The following is a 19,275-nucleotide window of genomic DNA, read 5'->3' on the forward strand; positions in this document are numbered from 1 at the left end:
GATGCCCGTGCCCTGGCCCAGCAGTCAGAGTCTCAATCCTCATCACTAACACCAGTGAGGGGCATCTCATATAAGAGGAAAGGATAACAAATGCACACAGTAAAGTGCAATTTCCCTTAAGAGCACACAAAGATCACAGTCAGTCTGGGGCTGGTCACTCCCTTGCTCTCCATGTCCCCAATAAGACTCCTCACTGGCACAGCTATAGGGTCCAGAGCTCAGCCTAGTGGGCAAGCAAAAACCTCCAGCACCCTTTCTGTCCAAACAGTGCTTCATGTCCCTGCCCAAGTAGCTGACACACACACACTTTGAGAAGACTTTATACAACCACACAGACAATCCTGGGGAAGGCTGGCACAGGCTCTCCAGCTGTGCCCTGTTTTCCCAGACTATACGGTAGTACCAGCTGCCACCACGCGGTAATATTTATCAGGTACTCAAAGGCCCTTAAAAGGGTGTCCAATTATTACTGTGCAATATTATTATCCACTTGGTAGTATAGCCCATGGCTAAAGGTATTGCAGTGGCTTCGTACAATTTTACCAAAGGCATGCAAGTACTCTAAAGAGCTTAAATTATCTCTACAAAAACAGCCACAGTTGAAAGGGTTTAAAAATATTTAATAAGTAGTCAAAACACAAGACAATGCTTTTACTACACAGTGCTAGTCAAGAGTTCAGAGATCACAGAGAAATACTTAAAATAATTTAGTAGTACAGTTCTGACATCACAGAAAAACACTTAGTCTAATCTAGTTTCTAACTATTTCTAAGAGAAAACACAATTCTAAGATAAACTTGCATATAGAGCAAGACAGTGCTGGAAAGTTGGATGGTCAAGACAAAAATGCTTAATACTCTCTGATTCTGTTTTTAAAATCACATTCCTGGTTCACATTACATCATTCAAACTACATTTACATTCTTCACCTCTGGGCAGAAACCAGAGCAATAAAGGACATTTATGCATGCAAATTCTGGCCATTAACTCTGGCCTTAAAACAATAGGCAGGATGCCCCACTCTAGACTCACTGCTCCGAGTCCTAACATCAAAGGGTCACAACGTGCTTTAGTAGAGTGCACTGTTACATTTTTCCAATTCCACATTTAACACTATTTTTACCATTTAAGGCAACAAGTCTGTGGTTTAATATTTACAGATGACAGAATTATCTCCAAAATTCTATCTGGCTAGGCTGGCAGCCTTCATCTATCTTCACAACCTGGTTCACAGTTGGGGCCCCATCTCTCCCCCAACTCAGAGACAGGCTAGCTGTTTCTAATTTTCATATTGCCCAGGTTTCCTAGCTTGTTGCAGACCTTAAGGTCTGTACTGCCTTTCTCCTTTTTGTTTGATCTCAGGTTAGAGATCCCTTGGAGCATATATTTTGTGTGTGAAAAGCTCATTGTTTCTTAGAGCCTGCTGATTTGACAGATGTAATTTTTTTTTATCATGAGAAATACTCCTAACAATAATTTCTTCAAGCAGACAAATCTCAGGACTTTAGAACTTATTTGTGTTGCATTGTTTTGTTTTGCTTTTCACAAAGAATGAGTTCCCATTGCATACTACCCCTTACTTAATGTCTAAGAAAGCTTTTAAGATCAATTCAGACTAGTCAGTACAGCAGTCAGTCATATTCTCACATTACTGTAAATCAAGGACAGAGAGTGGTCAGTGTTTTGTTTCATTTATTGCAGGGTGTGGAGGAGTTGTACTATTAGAAAGGGTGGCCGGTGTTTTGTTTCTTTCATTGCAGGGTGTGGAGGACCCTATAGTATTATAAAAAGGTGGTCAGTGTTTTGTTTCATTCATTGCAGGGTGTGGCGGTAGAATGGGGCTGCCTTTTCATATGGCTATCAAGGATGTCCAAGTGTCTGTTACACCAGAGCTGTCTCTACACCCACTGCCATCTTCCATAGTAGGCTTTGTGATTGCATTTGCACAACTGCTGTTATTGTATCTGAACACTGTTAGTATGTTAGTTTCAGTACAAGATGGACTGATGTTGCTTCTAGGTGTCCAGGTCTTCTGTTGGCGCTATTTCCATAGGGACAGCATCATGCAAGTCAGAGTATAATAATCTCTCCTAACTGTCCCAGCAACCAGAGCTGTTTGATATCAGATACAAAAGTTAAATGTACACAGTAATTGTGAAGCCATAACATGAGCTTTGGCTCCAGAACCGATCCTGCCCTCTGCTGCACTTTCACTTTTCCTTTTATCTGTCGCTTGATCCTGAGTTGCAGTCTTCCTCATGCTTACTACGTTACTGGATTTAAGAGATGTGAGTTCGGCAGATTGTGAAAGTGTTTTATGTCGAGCAAACCTTTTATCTGTGGTGTCAGCCCTAACTGTTATAGTAAGTGGAACTCTTCTAAAAGTTCCAGCCATATGATGAATATCCATAAATTTTGTTTATATATGCAATCACTCATAATTAGCTATGAAGAATGTTGTATAAAATTAAAGTTATATTGCTTCACTGAAGTGAATATTTCTACTGAAAATACTAAAACACTTTATTTCTGATTTTACTCCTTGTAGTTGCTATTCTCCTGAAGGATGATTATTTCGTCAGTGGCGCTGGCTTGCCAGGAAGGTTTAAGGCAGAAAAAGTTGAGTTCCATTGGGGTCAGAGTAATGCTTCAGCTGGTTCTGAGCACAGCATCAACGGCGAGAGATTCCCAGTTGAGGTGAGGAAAAAAATGAATTTAACAATAAAGATGGATGAGCATGTTTTGACCTGGTTCTTGTGAGGGCTAGGCTGCAGTGGTTAAGTATGTGACAGCACTGAGGAGGGAAACTGACAAAGTCGGACACACTCCGTGTTAGTCTAATGGATCCCCAGTCACGCACAGGGCACCGCAGAACTCTGTCAAGCTGTGATGTACAGGGGTAACAAATTCAGCATTCTTAGGCACTTCAAAAGCAGAACGCCGCCTCCCCTCCACAACCATTTAGTAAACGTAACTTTGATGCCTGTTGTTAGAGGTCTCCTGATTTTTGTAGGTTAAAACTGCGATTGAAAGCAATTTTTTAATGTAAAAAGACAAGCTTTTATCTAACATATTGATTAGTGTGTGGCAGATTTTTCCATTTATTTGAACTGTTGTGCTGACCTGACAACTTTAAATGTTATCTCTGCCAGCAAGTTACTCTTAATATTATTGGTATGTACAGGAACTTCATAAAATATGATCGAGACGGCTTTTCTTTTGGATAGTTTTTCCTTTCTTCATTTCTGTCATTGTTGACTTTGGCCGATTGCCCTTTGGCTGCTCAAAGTTCGAGTTGTAGCTTTCACATGAATGTCAATGCATTACAAGGCAAATGCTCTCTGAACTTAATTGGAAAACCAGATGCAGAATGTGGATTTGAGAGCACTAGAGTCTGTGTGAACCAGAGCTCACCCCTAGGGTATGCATACGAAACAGTATTCCGTGCACAATTTGCAAATAAAATGTAGGCATGCTTTCAGAAAAAAATGTGTGATTAATGTTCAGCTGTCATGGACAAATTGAATGCATAAACTAATTAGAAATGTCAGATACAATGTTGTGCATTCTTGTTCATGTTTCTTCCCCCCGTTTTTGTAACAGATGTGCCTTTTGGTAGGCCTACCAGTGCTACTAGCTGTATTTTTTAATGACCATCTGGACCCATGCTTTTGTGATAGCATTACTTGTTATATTAAATTAATGCCTTCTTAAGGTCATTTGTTTTATGACTTTCCAACAGGAATGTAGACCCTCTCTTGGTGGGTGCAGACCTTTCAAGCTTTGTCTTGTGACATGACCATTTTGAAGTTAATGTGAAAATACAGAACACCATGAAAAGAACAGAGCCAATATGCATGTTTTTTTTTTTTTTTTTTTTTTTGTACTTAAAATTATTTTGCTTTTCTGCTTTAAAAATCTTTTGTATTGGATGATGTATTCTGTTTGAGCAATAAAAGCTTCGCTTTTACGATGCAAAATGAAGACACTCTTGATGTGAAAGGAATTTAAGCACTACGGTTGGACACAAGGAATTGGGATGTTTGTAAGCACATATGACACAAATTGTTTGTGGACTAGCACAGGAATTTAAGCACTACGGTTGGACACAAGGAATTGGGATGTTTGTAAGCACATATGACACAAATTGTTTGTGGACTAGCACATTTAATCATTTAATGTATACACATTTCTTAACGGTATTCTGTAAAAGTTTATTATTTTTATTTATTTTGAATTTGTTAATTGGAGTAGAGTAACAATCCAAAAGGACCTGTTTCTGTCTCAGCCCGGGAGTACAAAAAAAATAATTACAAACATGACATTGTAAACAAAATAAGTCACATACTAAGATGTAAGAAGTAGTACAATTAATAATATATACTTGATGAAAGGAGTGCTTTGAGCACTTATAACAGCAGCAGGTTTTGATAAGTGCCAGGAGAAGAGATGACTTTTATTCAGACATTTAGGATGAAGAGAGTAGAGCTAACGGGAATGATAGTGGTTGGAGGTGTGTAGGTAATATGGCCAAAGACAGCATTTACACTTACCTTGAGACTTGCGATGGGCTTTCAGGTGTGCACAGACTGTAGAGTATGTGGGGTGGTCTTTAAGTTAGGAGGGAGTGAACTCCATAGTTTGGGACCAAGAAAGAGAAGGCATGGTTAGTGGTTTGGGAGGCTTGGAGCAGAGGACATGAATGGCTAAGGCCGCTTAGATTGTGCATCCTGAATTAGTTTGCAGGCTAAAGGAGATAAAATGTCTTTGTTGAGAAGCATGAACAACTGTAAGACAAGACAAAGTCAGAGCATTCTTTGGCTGTGAGCCGGTTAGCTTTTTCTAATGTACAGCGGGATTCATTTTTAGGAGAGTAAGGCATGAACTTGCAGATGGAATATGATAAAGTGTGAATGGTGGAATTATGTGTTTATTTTAGAAGCTGCAGCAATAAGGAGGAGTCCATATTCTAGTTGAGCAAGTAAGATTCTCTTTCCTGTGGCATATCTAGTGGATATAGAAAGGAGTGGAGAGCTTCTTTTAGTCTAGAATAAGAGAGAGTTTATCTTTTTCTGTGCGTTTTCTAGATGGATATGGAAGATTAAGGATGGGACAAATCAAATCCAAAGACATTTGATGTTGACAATTTCAGTTATGGTACTACAGTCTTCCATCTGGATTCAGCCTGTGAGATATCAGATCTGACTTGGATCAGAGTCTGGCCAAATTCCAAAGACTTCAGCCCACCAAGCTCTGCCTCCTCTACCCATAATCCTTCGCTCACCAAGATTACCTCAGATCTCATTTGCCGTCATTCCTGGCGAGTAGCTTGGTGGATTGCTCTACATAAGTGTATCTCTTTTTTAATATTTTAGAGTGTGATAGAGGTCACTTTATCCTCTACCCTTTTTTTCTCGTATGTGTTTTTTTGTAGTTTACCCTGTTTTATTTTGTAGTAGGTTAGTGTAGATTTAGGGTTAGATTTTGTTGAGTTAATGGGCTTTTTCAGCCTTCTGTGTTTCCCTAGTAGTTAGTGTTTGATGTGTTTTTAGATTTTAGGGGTTGTTCTTGTTACTTTTTAGTGGTTAGGTCTCTGAGTATGAAGAAGGTGTTTAAAAAGTCCATAGCTTGTAGTCATAAGCTCCAGTCATAGGACACTCATGACAGGTGTGTGTACTGTCTTGGGGTCTTCCCATCTCAAATCTCCTTATGCCATTTGCGAGGGCTTTGGCACTCATGCCATCAGTGTGAGGCCAAGTTGATTGTGAAAGGACTATTGCCAGCCAGCAACTGTTCTTTGGCTTCTTCCAGCAAAGGAGAGAAGTGTGATTGGTGTCACAAGCAAGGCTTGAAGGACCCTAAACCTTCCAGTGGGGTCCTAAAATGATCCCCTCATCCTTGTCTTCTTCTGGTCCACCTGATCCAAAGTTCCCAAGACCCTTGGCTCCCCAGGCAGTTTTGGCACCGTCATTGGTTCCAGCACCTCAGACCTGATCACCTTCAGTGCCAGTTGCGGTAAGGCTCCGTCTCCCACTGTTGGTGTCCCGAGCTCCTCCTTGTCCAAGGGAGCACCATCAGGTAGGACTTTTTTTGCCCTTCTCCTCTTCTACTCCATGGGAGTTCATGCTGGAGTCATTCCCGTCTCTGCCCTATATCTGATCACCTCTAGTTTGGATCCAGTTGTCGAAGTTGTTGGCCAGTAGGTGAGACTTCAAGCCTCCTTTGGAGGCTTTATTGGGTTGGTTTTCCCAGACGGTTGGGAGTCTAAGACCCATAGAACTGGAGCAGTTGAGGTGGTTCTTTTACAGGCACAGATGCAGTTAGGACTGATTCCCTTGGCATTGGGCCCTCAGTCTGAAGGGTTGTCTCCTCTAAATTGGTTTCTTTTCTCTGGTCCTATAGTTCAGGGGTTATCTGAGATGGTTGCCTTTCCTCTCTTAGGGTCGGTTCCAACAGCTTGGCTGATTGCAGCTCCTGCCCCTACCTTGGTTTCCTCTACTCTGGCTATGAAGGAGATGAATGGACAATGGAATCAACACATTGTGACCAATGTATCCGAGTCAAGATCGATTCTGGTTTTGGATTGCCCCCTCCCACTTGGGATCTCTGCTGTTGATAGTGTCGCTCCAGTCTTTGCATCGGTGCAAGTTGGAGCAGTTCTGGAGTCCAGCGTGTCCTTGGGACTTTCAGATCCTAGTTCCTCAGGTGGCCTACTTCAGTTTCTGCCTTTAACATCATGAAGAGGATGTTCTGCTGTCAGGGGAATAAATGGTCAGCTGCAACTGGTATTCTTTGCTTTTTGGCATCTGTGCCTGTGGTAGTCTCCAGTCTGCCATTCCTTCAATGCTCCTGGTCTTTTCCATTCCCCTGGATTCTCCCGGACAGGAAGTTTCAGCCAACAGGCGATGCAAGAAGAAGCACCTGGATTCTCCTGACCTAGGATACTGACCTTGAGGAAGGAGCGGGATCTCCTAACTTCTCCTGCAAGGATGCCTTTTTTGGCAATCTTTTGAAGCTACTTTGACAGCATGGGGGTTGGTGTGCCTAAGCCCTGTCTACAGCGCAGTCATTTTTTTTGGAGGCATTCGGGTGGGCCCATTAACATTTTGGTCATTCCCCTTCCAGATGCCATTATTGACCTGGAAGGCATGGAAGGAGCTCAGTACAGTGGAACTGATCTCTAAGACACCAGACAAGATTTTCACTGCTTCCAAGGACCTGCAACACTGGAGTAAGGGTCCGGCCTTGGATACAGTTGTGGCAGCAGCTGCCACTAAGAAGGTAATCTCAGAAGCATGTTGCTCACTTCACCGCCAAAATAGGGAATCTTGGACATTGGAGCAGTTGGGGAGGCAATCCTGCACCTCAGCTGTGTTCACACTAAGGGCGTTGAGCTCTCTCTCTCTCACCTGACCAGACTTCAACATGACATTGTTCCGAAAGTGTCAAGGGTAGTTAAGACCCAGCAGACTCTCGACTCTCAGAAGTCCTTAGGGACTCAGATATCCACTTTACAGGCTATTACTAATGTGCCCATGCAGCTGATGAGGCATCGCAAGTCGCTGGCACCAGTGTTGCTGTGTGTCACCATGCTTGGATGAGTCTGTGTAATTTTGAATACTGCTTCATAAGCATCCTTTATTAACATCCGCTGTGATGGCTCTTCATTTTTTGGGCCTAAGTTTAAGGACACTTTGTCCAGGAGTGAGCAGGACAGGATGACAAGATGATACTGTCTGCCATTGGAGTGCGTTTTGCTACCCTTCAATGGACTTTCTCTCAGAACTAAGAGAATGTAAAATACCTTTTTTTGGAATGCAGTAGTCTTTTCAGAAAGCTCTTTCAGAGGGATCTCACTGTGGTGGTGGGGTAATGGCAAGGGAGCTCCATAGAATCTGGGAGGCTCTTTCAGTAACCCCAAAAGGTTGCCCAATGTGTCCATCTCTGAAGGTGGTCAGGTGTCTTTTGGCCCTACACCCGGAGGAATGTTAGTAGTCTTATCCAGAGGCTGTGCATTTCCATTTTTTGGAAACTCCAAATTTAAATCTCAAACATCTCCCAGATGTGCTAACCCATCAGAGAAAAGATACGGCCATCAGAATTTAAAACCTTTTAAAAAAATTGAGTCATCCAAGAGGATCCCACCAGACTAACGTAGATCTGGGGTCTATTCAAGGTTTTTTTTTTCCTGTTTGTTTTGTTTCAAAGAAAAACAAGGACCTCGGGCCCATTTTGGTTGAGCAGGTTGAATCATTTTGTAAAACAAACCAAGTTCAGGATGGTCATGGTGCAGTCCATTTTGCCACTCTTGATGAATGACAACTGGATGTGCTCCATTGATCTCCAGGACGTGCATTCAAGGAGGCTTCTTCTTGTCCCACTGGGAGACGGTCATTACCAGTTCCAAACAGTGGCCTTTGGTCTGACCACTGCTTCCCAGGTGTTCATCAAGTGCATGGCAATCGTGGCAGCCTGTCTTAGGCTGGATGGGTTCCAGGTCTTTCCTTACCTGGATGATTGGCTCCTAACCACCTCCACAAGAGTATCTTTAGCTAGAGCTAGGGATACATTATTCAAGCTTTGCAGCTCCTTCGGAATCACAATCAACTATCTGATGTCCAGCTTTCTCCCTGTACTAAGAATAGAGTTCCTAGGCTGCCCTTGGACACAGTTTCTCAGATTGCAAGAATCCCAGTTTCTAGTATTGGATCTGTGTGGTCAAACCTTCTCCATGCCTTCTTGCCATAAATACCCGGGTTATCTTATTCTCAGAATCCTTTGACACATGGTGACTGCCATCTGTTTGCTTCCCATAATGGGGTACTACACGAGGGTTCTGCAGTGGACACTGGTAGTGCAATGGTCTTACTTGACACATCCATTGGAATTCAGTTCCCCATTGTATTGACAAAGTCTTGTCAAAATCAGAACAGATGGTAGTTGGAGTCATTTTCCACTGGGAGACTATTCATTCCCCCCTTCTGGGCACGGTCATGACAGATGCCTCTCTTCTCAGGTGGGAAGGCATTTAGAAGGGAGGACTGTCCAGGGGACCTGGTCTACTGCCAAGGCCGATCTTCACATCACTGCAGGCTTTTCAGGAAGTTCTTCCCAAGGGAATGACTGTTCAAACTGATATGCCTCTTGTTTGCTATCTATACAAATGGGAAGAGTCCAATCCCGTTTTGTTTGTTGGGAGGCATTGAGAGTCTGGCAATAGGTGATTTCATCTCAGTGGTTTCTACTTGCAAAGCAAACCTGGGGAGATCCTACATATTGGCAGAAAGTTTGAGCAGGGACATCCTCTTTCCACACTAGTGGTCCTTGAGTTCAAGAGTCGCAGTTTGGATTTTTCGGTGCTGGGGCACGCAGTGTGGTGATCTGTTCACATCCCCATCTAACACTAAGTTCAGCAGCTGTTATGCCTCAGTCACTCCTCAGGGACAGTCTCACCCATGGACACTATTCTGTATGTTGGTCCCCAGGTCTTCTATATGCTCCCCCGGACCCTGCTGGTAGTAAAGTTTCTTCAGAAGGCAGTTCATTGCACAGTGACAGTAATCCTCATTTCCTCCTTTTGGCCCAGTCAAGTTTGGTTTCCCCCTTTTTGGCCTCTTCAGAAGTCCTATCTTGGGTCCTGGATCTCATTCCAGATCTGATTTCTCACCCTGTGGGTCTGGACCCCCCAGCCTTCGCACTCTAAAGTCAGCCACATGGTTTCTCCAATTCCCTTGATAACCAGATATCCCAAACGCTGAGATAGAGTAGTGGGTACTGTATCCTATTCTCAAAAATTGTCTACGCGTAGGGTGTATGCAACTATGTGGAAATGTTTTGCTTGTTGGGCTTACCTCTATGGGTTTGGATCCTTTTTCATCCTCCTTGGAGCTTATTGTGGATTTTCTAGCAAATTTGTTTAACTCCGGTTCCAGTTATCCTACTGTTAAGGTGCAATTGGCAGCTGTTTCTAACTTCCACATAGGTAGGGGCGATATGCCTTTGGCTGTTCTCAAAATTTCGAAGACTTTCCTCAGATGTACTTTTTGTTGTGTTCTGTAGTCCAAGACCTGTCCCTCCTTGGAATTTACCTTTCATGCTTCAGATGCTGACTGCACCCCCCCCCCCCCTTTGAGTCTTCTGCTTCGTTTGACTTGAAGTTATTGTCTTGGAAAACCTTATTCTTTGTGGCTGTTACTTCTGCCAAGTGGACGTCAGAACTGCAAGCCCTTTCTTCAGTACCTGTTTGCTTGTTTTTTCATAAAGACAAGGGTGTCCCTCTGCACTGATCCTTCCTTTATTCCTAAGGTGGCTACAGAGAACAATTTGAATCAGTCCATTCACTTACCAGTGTTCTTTCCTGAATTTTCCAACTAGGGGGAATATTTGCTGTATTGTCTTGATTGACATAGACAATTGAGGTTTTACTTGGACATACATAAGCAGATCTTTCAGAAAGTCTAAACAGTTGTTTGTCTCCTTTTCCAAGGTCAAGTTGGGCATGCAAGTGTCTAAGGTTACTCTCTCCAAGTGGATAACTGATTGTATTTCTTTTGGGTATAGTTTGAAAGAAAAGTCTTTACAGTGTAAACAAAAAGGTCAGTCTACTTGAGCTATGGCTACTACTACAGCTTTCTTCTCCATTGCTGTGTTTGATGATGTTTGTGTAGCTGCTACTTGGGTGAGCCCTCATATGTTTGCACCCCAGTACAAGTTGTGCATTCAGTCGAGGTACAGAGTTTCTTTTGGTTCCATCGCTTTCTCCTGTATCTTTCTACAAGACTTCCTTGGGGTTATGTGGCTGGGGACTCTGTCGCACAGGTTGAATCCAGACAGAAAAGAGAATATTGGATACGGAGGTTATCCAAGAGAGAGGACAGTTTGAACTGGGGTCATGAGACAGCACAGACCTAGCATTATGGTAAGTATATAACTTTATTTTATTTTTTCGTTAATCCATTGAATAAGTTAGTGAAATTTGCCTGCAGGTCAAGTTGAAGAGAAGGAGGGGAGCTGCTGGACTGGAATAAGACCATGTCATCTAGATAAAGTAAGAGAGGGAGATGGGGTGAATTTAGATGGAGAAAGGAGTGGGGGGCCAAAACTGCACCTTGGGGAATGACTTTAAGCAGGGGATTTGAGGGCATGGTTGAGGAGCTGAATTGGACTGATGCTGATTTGAGAGAGAGTTTGTTTTGGAACTAGAGCAGAGCTTTTTAGCTAGTTTCTGTTTCTGTCAGGTGGCGGGATCCACAAGTTCAAAGGCTCTGATGAGGTTGATAAAAATAGCTACAGTAAACAGGCCTTTGTCCATTCCTAGAAGAATGTGATCTGTGAACGTCCAAATGGGAGTGAAGTGCTTCAACCGACAAGAAGCCATGTTGCACTTGGTAGATGTTGTACTGGTGATTTGCAAGCAGAGAATCATTTTCAGAAGTGTAACTAAGATTGGGAGTAAAGAAAAGCCACTCCGATGGTGTAGGGCAAAGCCCCAACTTCAGCCAGGTGATCTGAGTTTGATTAGTGGATCAGGCAACTCTTAGAGAGGCAAAGACGGATAGTGTGCTCATCACCTCTCTTTAGGGAAATTGCCCTCAGAAGTAGTTGACAAGCATGGAGGGTGGAGAAAGGGAGTAGTCAAGGATTGTCTTTGCCAGGAGGGCTGCCAAGTTTTACTTTTTCAGAAAGAGGAAGATTGTCTTTAGATCTGAATAGTCTGACGTAGAAGAGATGATGATAGAGAGGTGTGTAAGGTGATAGAGTGGGGAGGAAGAAGTAAGATGTGATTGGCAGGTAAAGAGTTTGGGTAGGCTGCTGAAATGAGAAAGGAAATCAGTAGCAGAGAGTTGAATGGTCTAGGAGGCTCTGTTTGTAAGGGTATTACACACTATGAGTTGACAATGAGGGCATTAATCTGGCCAGTTTTGTACTTTGAGCATTTATTGGGAAGTAGGAGAGAGGCGATGGCCCTGGGTTGAATTCAGTGTTACTGCAATGAGTATAACTGGAGCTAATTTGTAATGATGTTTGGGCAGGTATAGGATTAGCTTGTTGGAAGATAATTATGTGTGAGTTGTGCTAGTAAATGTAGACGTAACTGTAGGAGAGTGTATTGGAGGGGACAATGTTGTAAGGCTGATATTGAGATGTAAGTAGGATGTAGTAGTTGAACTGGTGTCAGAACCACGGCCTTAAGCTCAATGCCAAAAAACGTGTCGTCATCCTCTTTGGGAAAAACTCAGTTTACATGACTTACCACACTGAACACAGAAGGCGTTACAACAGATCTGGGAACACAGGTTTACAGCAACCTCTCTTTTGATCACCACACTGCCACTGTTGTCAGAAAGTCTTTCTGTGTGTCACATCTCATTACTAAGGGTTTTGCATCCAGGAAGAAAGATGTCATTGTCTCCCTCTACTCTTCCCTCATAAGGCCAATCATTAAGTACAATGCCCCACTTGGCATGTACCTCACTAAACATTGCAACAACTGGAGAAGCCGCAAAAGTACCTCACAAAGAGGATCCTAGGCCTTAAACATTTGTCCTGTATGGGCAGACTAAAAAAACTCCAACTATTCTGTGTCTCATATCACCTACTTAGAGACAATTTCTGCTTGACTTACAAAGCCGTGTCTGACCTAGTTCTGTTAGAAATGGTACATCTGAAAAAATCCCAATCCCTGTGCACCACACACTCCAGAGACTTCATCCTCATTATCACAATCAACAGAACATGCTGGAGGGGACAGGTTCATAACCCAGAGACTGCCCATGCTATGGAAGAGACTTCCCATGCTTGTCAACAGAGCACCTCACTGGCACTCTTCAAAAGAAGTCTTGATGAGTGGATGGGAAATAGAAACTTCACCCCAGGGATCACTCTAGTGGCTTTACTCAACAGAAGCACTGGGAACTAAGGTTGGGTGGCACAATTCCGGGGTAATCCTGTGGGCTAGGCTTGTAAAAGCTCCAGGGCCATTAGCCTAGTACACACACCTATGACTCTATGACCCTATGATAAGGACAAGGGTGAGATATGAGAGAAGACAATGTGGTTGATAGGAGGAGGAGTGGTAATAAGGAACAAGGTTGTGTACATTTTGTAATGTGATGGTGAGCAGGCTAGATTATATTTAATGGGTTTTTAATACATTGCTGAGAGGGTAGTGGAAGGGTCCTCAGACAGGAAGAGACGTTAGGGAGGGAATGGTGAGATGATAGTTTCCTGTGAAGGTGTTTGTATTAGAAGGTGGGAAGAGCTGCTATTTTTGAATGCTCGAATTTGTGAGTTTTCTTTAAGAAGTAATTATGATGATGTGAAACGCAGGTGTGGACAGAAGAAAATAAATGTAATAAGTCAGGGTGTGACTGGAGAATTGGGGGTGGGATGTGAGCAAAGTGGTTTGGAACAACTTGCAGCAGGGGCCAGTCAGTACAACAGTGCACACATTAGATTGTTGACTGCCAGTAGAAGCGGCCAAGATAAGTGTTAACTAAAAACCCCAAGAACAAATGTGTTAGGGCTACTGAAAGCCCCAAACACAGCTGTGGAAGTGTGCTAAAGCTTAGCAGAGGATACCCCACAAAGAAAATGTAAGAACAAAGTTAGAATTTCTGCCAAGTGTCTGTTTCCTAGTAAAGCCGCTAATCTAATGGTAGTACACAAAAGGCTACTAGTATGTAAAAGTATTAATGCATATAACGGACACAGGCTGCAAATCGAGGTTTAAGATCATTTGGAATACATTAACAGTTTTAAATTACAAAAATGTTGGTTTAGTAAATACCTAAGTCATTTGTTTCTGCTATTTTTTGATGAAGTGCTGGAGGGAGTATGTAGGAACTCTTAATAGGGTGATTCTGTTGTGCTTCCCGTCGTTAAAGAGGATCAGCTATCAGAGGCAATTAAAACCAGAGCAATATTTACCTGTTCTGGTGCCCTGTGCTGATCTGCAATCTGGTCCTCCCTCATCTTTTCGGTTGGGGAGCCAAAAAAAGGTTGTCCTCTTTTACTTGTGGACCTCAAAAAGTATAATTAAAACTGTCATGTAGTTGAGGACAGAAATAAAAGCTCTTTCTTTGAAAGATATAGCAAATAGCTTGCTGCATCTTACACAGTGCAAGAAAAGCTGAAGCACATCAGCCCTGACTGTAAATGCGCTATTAGCATTCATCTAGTAGTGCACTAACAACCACTTGGCATCTCCGGATCATGTCCCCTTTGACCTTGCAACTGGGGTGACTGACTCCTTCACCTGATCATAACTATGCCTGTGATAAAGACACTTCATTGAAATGGAGGACGAATGTATGACTATGCCTTTAGGACTTCAAACAATTGTAAAATATTAATGTACATGAAGAATTGGCCTTACAGAAGGGGAGAGTGAGATCGAGAAATGAACAACCAACAGAGATGGCCAATCAATGCAAGTAAGTGCACAATAGACCATCAACTGCCAATAGAAGCAGCCAGGGTGATTGTGGGCTGCTAAAAGTCCCAGGCAGAAGTGTGGTAATATGCTTAGGCTTAGCAGAGGGATCGCTCTGTGATTAAGTATTATTTCAATCTTCTCGAGTGCTCTCATTCCAGATGCGTAAACACCCATTGATTATGTATGACCGTAGTTCACAGCACATGTGACAGTACCCAGCTACATTAACCTCACTGATGATCTTTTTCTTTTGGGTCCCTGTACTTGCTAGGCCATCTGACACTTGTCGATACTTCTCAGTTTTTGTTCTCCTTCTGCATTTGCACTACAAGCTTTCCAGATTATAAGCCCATCTTAAAAGTAGAAGAGGGATAGTTAGTGATGATGAGGAGGCAGTGAGGTGATGAGAGCCATCTGACTAGACATTGTCCACTGTAACCCTGTCTTCTTCAGCTGATCCATAACTTCACCTCAGCATGCTGCTTAACTTGATATGGATGGGTATGTAGTGGCACCTTAAAGGAGCTCCCCTCACCTATTCGATGTCACACCTGTCAACTGGCCCCCACTTCCCCTCTGTACTACTGCCTCTGTCAGCAGCTTCAGTTTCCATCAGAGTCTACAACCCTTGGAGTGTTTCTGGCATGTCCCCACATCCCCTCCCCCAAGAAAGGCAAGTAGGCAGTGCTTCTTCATTTTTTGTTTGTCTTTTTGTCATCTAAAGCACTCATGCGTCAAACTGAACACAGCTCATCAGTGTTGCAGTAAATGCTGCATTCCTGTATGCCATGGAGCTTGACGGCCTTTTTTTGTTGCAGGGACTGATATGAGTTTCACACTAGACCACTGAATATTAAGTAAGAGTCTTACTGCATATGTACATGGCAGCTTTGCTTCCTGTGACGGCTTGCTTCATTGTTACATGCCCATTGTATTGTGATGGTCATTTGGAATCTGATGTAACCTATAAAACTAATGCCTCTGATGGATAAACTCCACAAATCTTGGCACTGCTATCCATAGCAGAGTTAGCTTTGTGGGCTTTCCAGGAAAGGCCACGTATACTAATACTGATTTATGATGTCTCTTAACAGTGAGCTTAAACCATGATCTAAGCCACACCACTGTCTGTGTTCAGTATGAAATACCTACGCATGCTGTTACCTGCTAAAGATCTGAAACTGTGGTTAATGCACACTTGAAGATTGGAACAGCAGCACTGACTTGTTATGGTAACAGTTTTGGGCATGAACATATACTAGAACTTACAGACTTTGTCTTAGCTGTGTATATTCTGTTGTATGAAACAATCACAAACTCCGAACCTTGTACAAATATATGTTGGTAGTACATTATGTGAACTGATCTGCTGGTAAAAAGGGTAGATTCAGTAGAGGTATTAGAAGAATTGATATTACAGGATTGTGGGTTATAGAGAAGGGGGAATAAACACTAAGGTTTTAGGGTTATTTAACATGTAACTGTAAAATACTTGCATGCAGGTTTTTTTTTTTTTTCATCATGCGGTTGTTAAGGGAAGATTTATTAACAGAAATGGTGGGTGTTCATGTAGTTTCAGCAGGGATGGAGTTTTTAGATGGCAGGAGAAGGTTTAGAGGAAACTCGTTCTGATAGAGAGATAGTAAGGAGCTGGTTTGCAAGTGAAGGGTGAAAGTTGTGTAACGTAGCTGAAGAGAAGAGCAGCTGCTGATCCTGTGACTGGTAGTATGTTAGTATTGCAAAGGCAGATGCAGTGATGGCTTCTGGATTTTGCTGGTATAATAAATTGCTGATTTTATGGAGTTGTTTTGCATTATCTTTGTCAGAACTGATTAATGGAACAATGAGAAGTGTATATTCAAGTTTTGGTAGTAAACAACTTTTAAAAAGGGAGACGCGTTAGGGATCATGAGCTTGGTGTTTCTGGAGACATGCCTGAGTTGTGATTTCTACCCTGTTTTGTCTTTCACTGATTATTTATTTGGCTGTTGAGTCATCTCTGTGGTCAATGAAGACCTAACATGTATGATGGCAAGAAATCCTTCAGGGAATTAATTGGTATAAATCGTTCAGTATTATATGAAAACCAGCCTGTTTCAGTTTATTCTTTAGGTACCAAACTCTCTACTGTTGACCTTTGCGGCATATCTCCTCCATTTCTGGGGTACAAGAAGACGATCATTATTTGAATTTTGTTGGTTTCCTCTATAACATATTCCTTAATCTGGTTACTGTTTGGATCTGTAAAATAAATGTATATAGAAAACCTACTGTCTGTTCTATTAAAGGTTTTGCCACTGTTTTAAAGTAGTTTGATATAAGAATTTGTTAATCTGTGTACTGGGAGACGACCAGTTATAATATTTCCCCTTCTAGTACTTGTACTGGTTTGAGCTTTGAAGACTTAACATTTTTATTATTTTAAGTATTTACAGTATAGTGAGCAGCAGAAGTGCAGTGGTTCACGTGGCTGACGTAGAACAAATAGTTCTCTAGTGCAGTTTTTGGCTGGGATACCATTTCTCTTTAGACTGGATGTCTTCCTCGTGTCTACATGGGATTTCACCGGGTGCTTCAAATTGCCTGTATATGTGAGTGAATTCTGTGTGTCTATGTATGTGTGTAGCTCCATGTCCATCTTGCTATGGACTGGCATCCTGTTTTGCATTAGGTTCTCTGCCTTGTACCCAGTCAGTGACTCTGAACTGGGTAAAGCATGTATTGGAAAAAGGAAGATTTTGACTGTATTGATTGATTAGTACAACTGTAACATTTATCTGTTGCTCTAAGTTGGTAGTAGAACCCAAGGATTGTATGCTGTAGTTATGCACACTTTGTAGCAACTGTTTTGCATGAATCTTCCTTGTTGGAGCACAGGACTGATTTTTGTATTCATGAGCAAGAAATCCAGTCTTTTACTATTCATTGCTCTGGGATGTAGCAAGTTCTATGAATGTGCTCCCTTATGTAGTCAGGGCAAGATAAAGCCACTTCTGCAACTAAAGTTAAGTTAACATGAATCGTGAGCTTTGTGCATCCAGCAAAGAGATGTGTGAATCATTCATTTATACTCAAATGCCCTAGTACATAAATGGTTTTACTAAGTTACCAAATAAGAATAGTTTAAAGAAAAGTCTACACTCATTTGTAGTGTAGATAGTGAGGTAGATCTAAATTGGCTGTCCTGAAAAATGTTTTATGCTACAACACATTGACTTTAGTAGTGAGTGCTTTTATTGAAGTGTAATGTTGTCCTCCTGTACAGGCAGGAACGGCCTTAGGTAAACTGGTGCCCTAGGCAAAAGGGCTCCATGGTGCCTCCGCCACACCACCCAATGCCCCCATTCTAGTCTACCTACACCAAATAAATATTGGAAAAGTGCCCCTGCTAGCGCAGCACCCTAGACGGCCGCTTAGTTGGCCTTGCTTAAGGTCGGCTATGTGTACAGGAGAGCCAGTGTGTGGTACATTGTGGTGAGTGTCAGATAAACTTTTGTACTGTGAGTAATAGTGTCACATGGTTGCACATCATAGCTGTTATTAATTCAGTTTAGTCCCTAGTGGCAGAGCCGCAGTTATGAAGCCTGAATACTTGTATGGAGTGGGGGGTCTTTGCTGGGGTTCTATTTTCTTTCTGTATCCCAAACACTTATTAAAAGATTGGTAAAAAATCAAACTGAAGACCAAAATCCAAAAAAATAGTAGAAACGAACCAAGCAGAGACCAAAAAGTTGCACGGACTGTTTAATGTAGTAAGCGCTTTCGGTCGAGGTAATCCCCCAACCTTCATCAGACATACACAAAATGACAACCATGATGCCTTCTTTAAATGCATGGCTTAATGAGATTACATTTTTGTTAATTGAATAATTCATTAATTATGCTTAGATGACCAAACTGTGAATATGCTGTATGAAATAAATACATACAAGAAGGCTGTAGTTTTTCCCAACAAAACAGAATAAATATGAACATTTTACATGTAAATGAATGTTTGTATAAAATACATGTAAACTATAATTTAACTATAGAATAATAAAAATATATAAATGTATATATTGATTCACAATGAATTAACCTCACTTTAAGTTAAAAAAATTAATTGGTTGAGAATGATGATTATTATTTCTCAACCCTACACCATACACATCTTGAAACTACCCTTTGATTAGTGTATGGAGGGTGCCTGTGTCGTGAAATGGACTTGCATATTGTCCAGGATTGTTATCTGCATTATGCCCACTGGTTGCCAAGTTAGGCTAAGGCTCTATTGTAAGCCTGAATTGCACAATGTTGATACTGAAAACAGATGTAAATTTGTATTGTGGTAATGCTAGAACCTGGGGTTTCTTCATTGTTACTTTAACCCCCCTGTACAGTCTCAAGACTTGGCCATTTAAACATTCCATGTTCAGTTTAAAAAGATGTATTTGATTCCTTATAACACATACTGAAATTGTATAATAAAACTGGGATGAGTTGCGGTCATGGTTAATTCTGAAGTTATTCATTCATAAACAAAACTGACCATCACTATGCTAAAAAAGTCATCTGTTTGTTATATAGTTACTGTATGTGTGTATTGCTTAATAAAATAAGTAAAACCAATGTTGGAGAGTTTACCAGAAGGTGACTGAATTGAAGATGTGGTGACAGTTGCACTGCATTGTGAACATTAACAATTCAAATATCCTGGTGTTGTTTCTTCTTGTTATCAACAGCAGGTAACTGCCATGTGCAGGTGGCATAACACATGTGGTGTGATGAAACCAGTCGGGATGCTGAAATAATGATCTGTGATACAGCACTTAGAGCTGTGAGTTCAGTTGTAAGCTAAT

The 19,275-nt window shown here is 41.8% G+C and overlaps 1 protein-coding gene across 1 annotated transcript in view; it reads left to right on the forward strand.

The window, feature by feature from the left end:
* The window catches only part of PTPRG (protein tyrosine phosphatase receptor type G), a 3,415,981-nt gene that overhangs the window by 1,754,574 nt on the left and 1,642,132 nt on the right, over positions 1–19,275 (forward strand). The window contains exon 4 of the mRNA XM_044077514.1: positions 2,549–2,697. Within this exon, the coding sequence (XP_043933449.1) occupies positions 2,549–2,697 (149 nt within the window). The remainder of the gene's footprint in view (positions 1–2,548; positions 2,698–19,275) is intronic.

This window comes from Protopterus annectens, chromosome 7.part0 (assembly GCF_019279795.1).
Source record: "Protopterus annectens isolate FY-2018-M chromosome 7.part0, PAN1.0, whole genome shotgun sequence".
Taxonomy (NCBI): Eukaryota; Metazoa; Chordata; order Ceratodontiformes; family Protopteridae; genus Protopterus; species Protopterus annectens.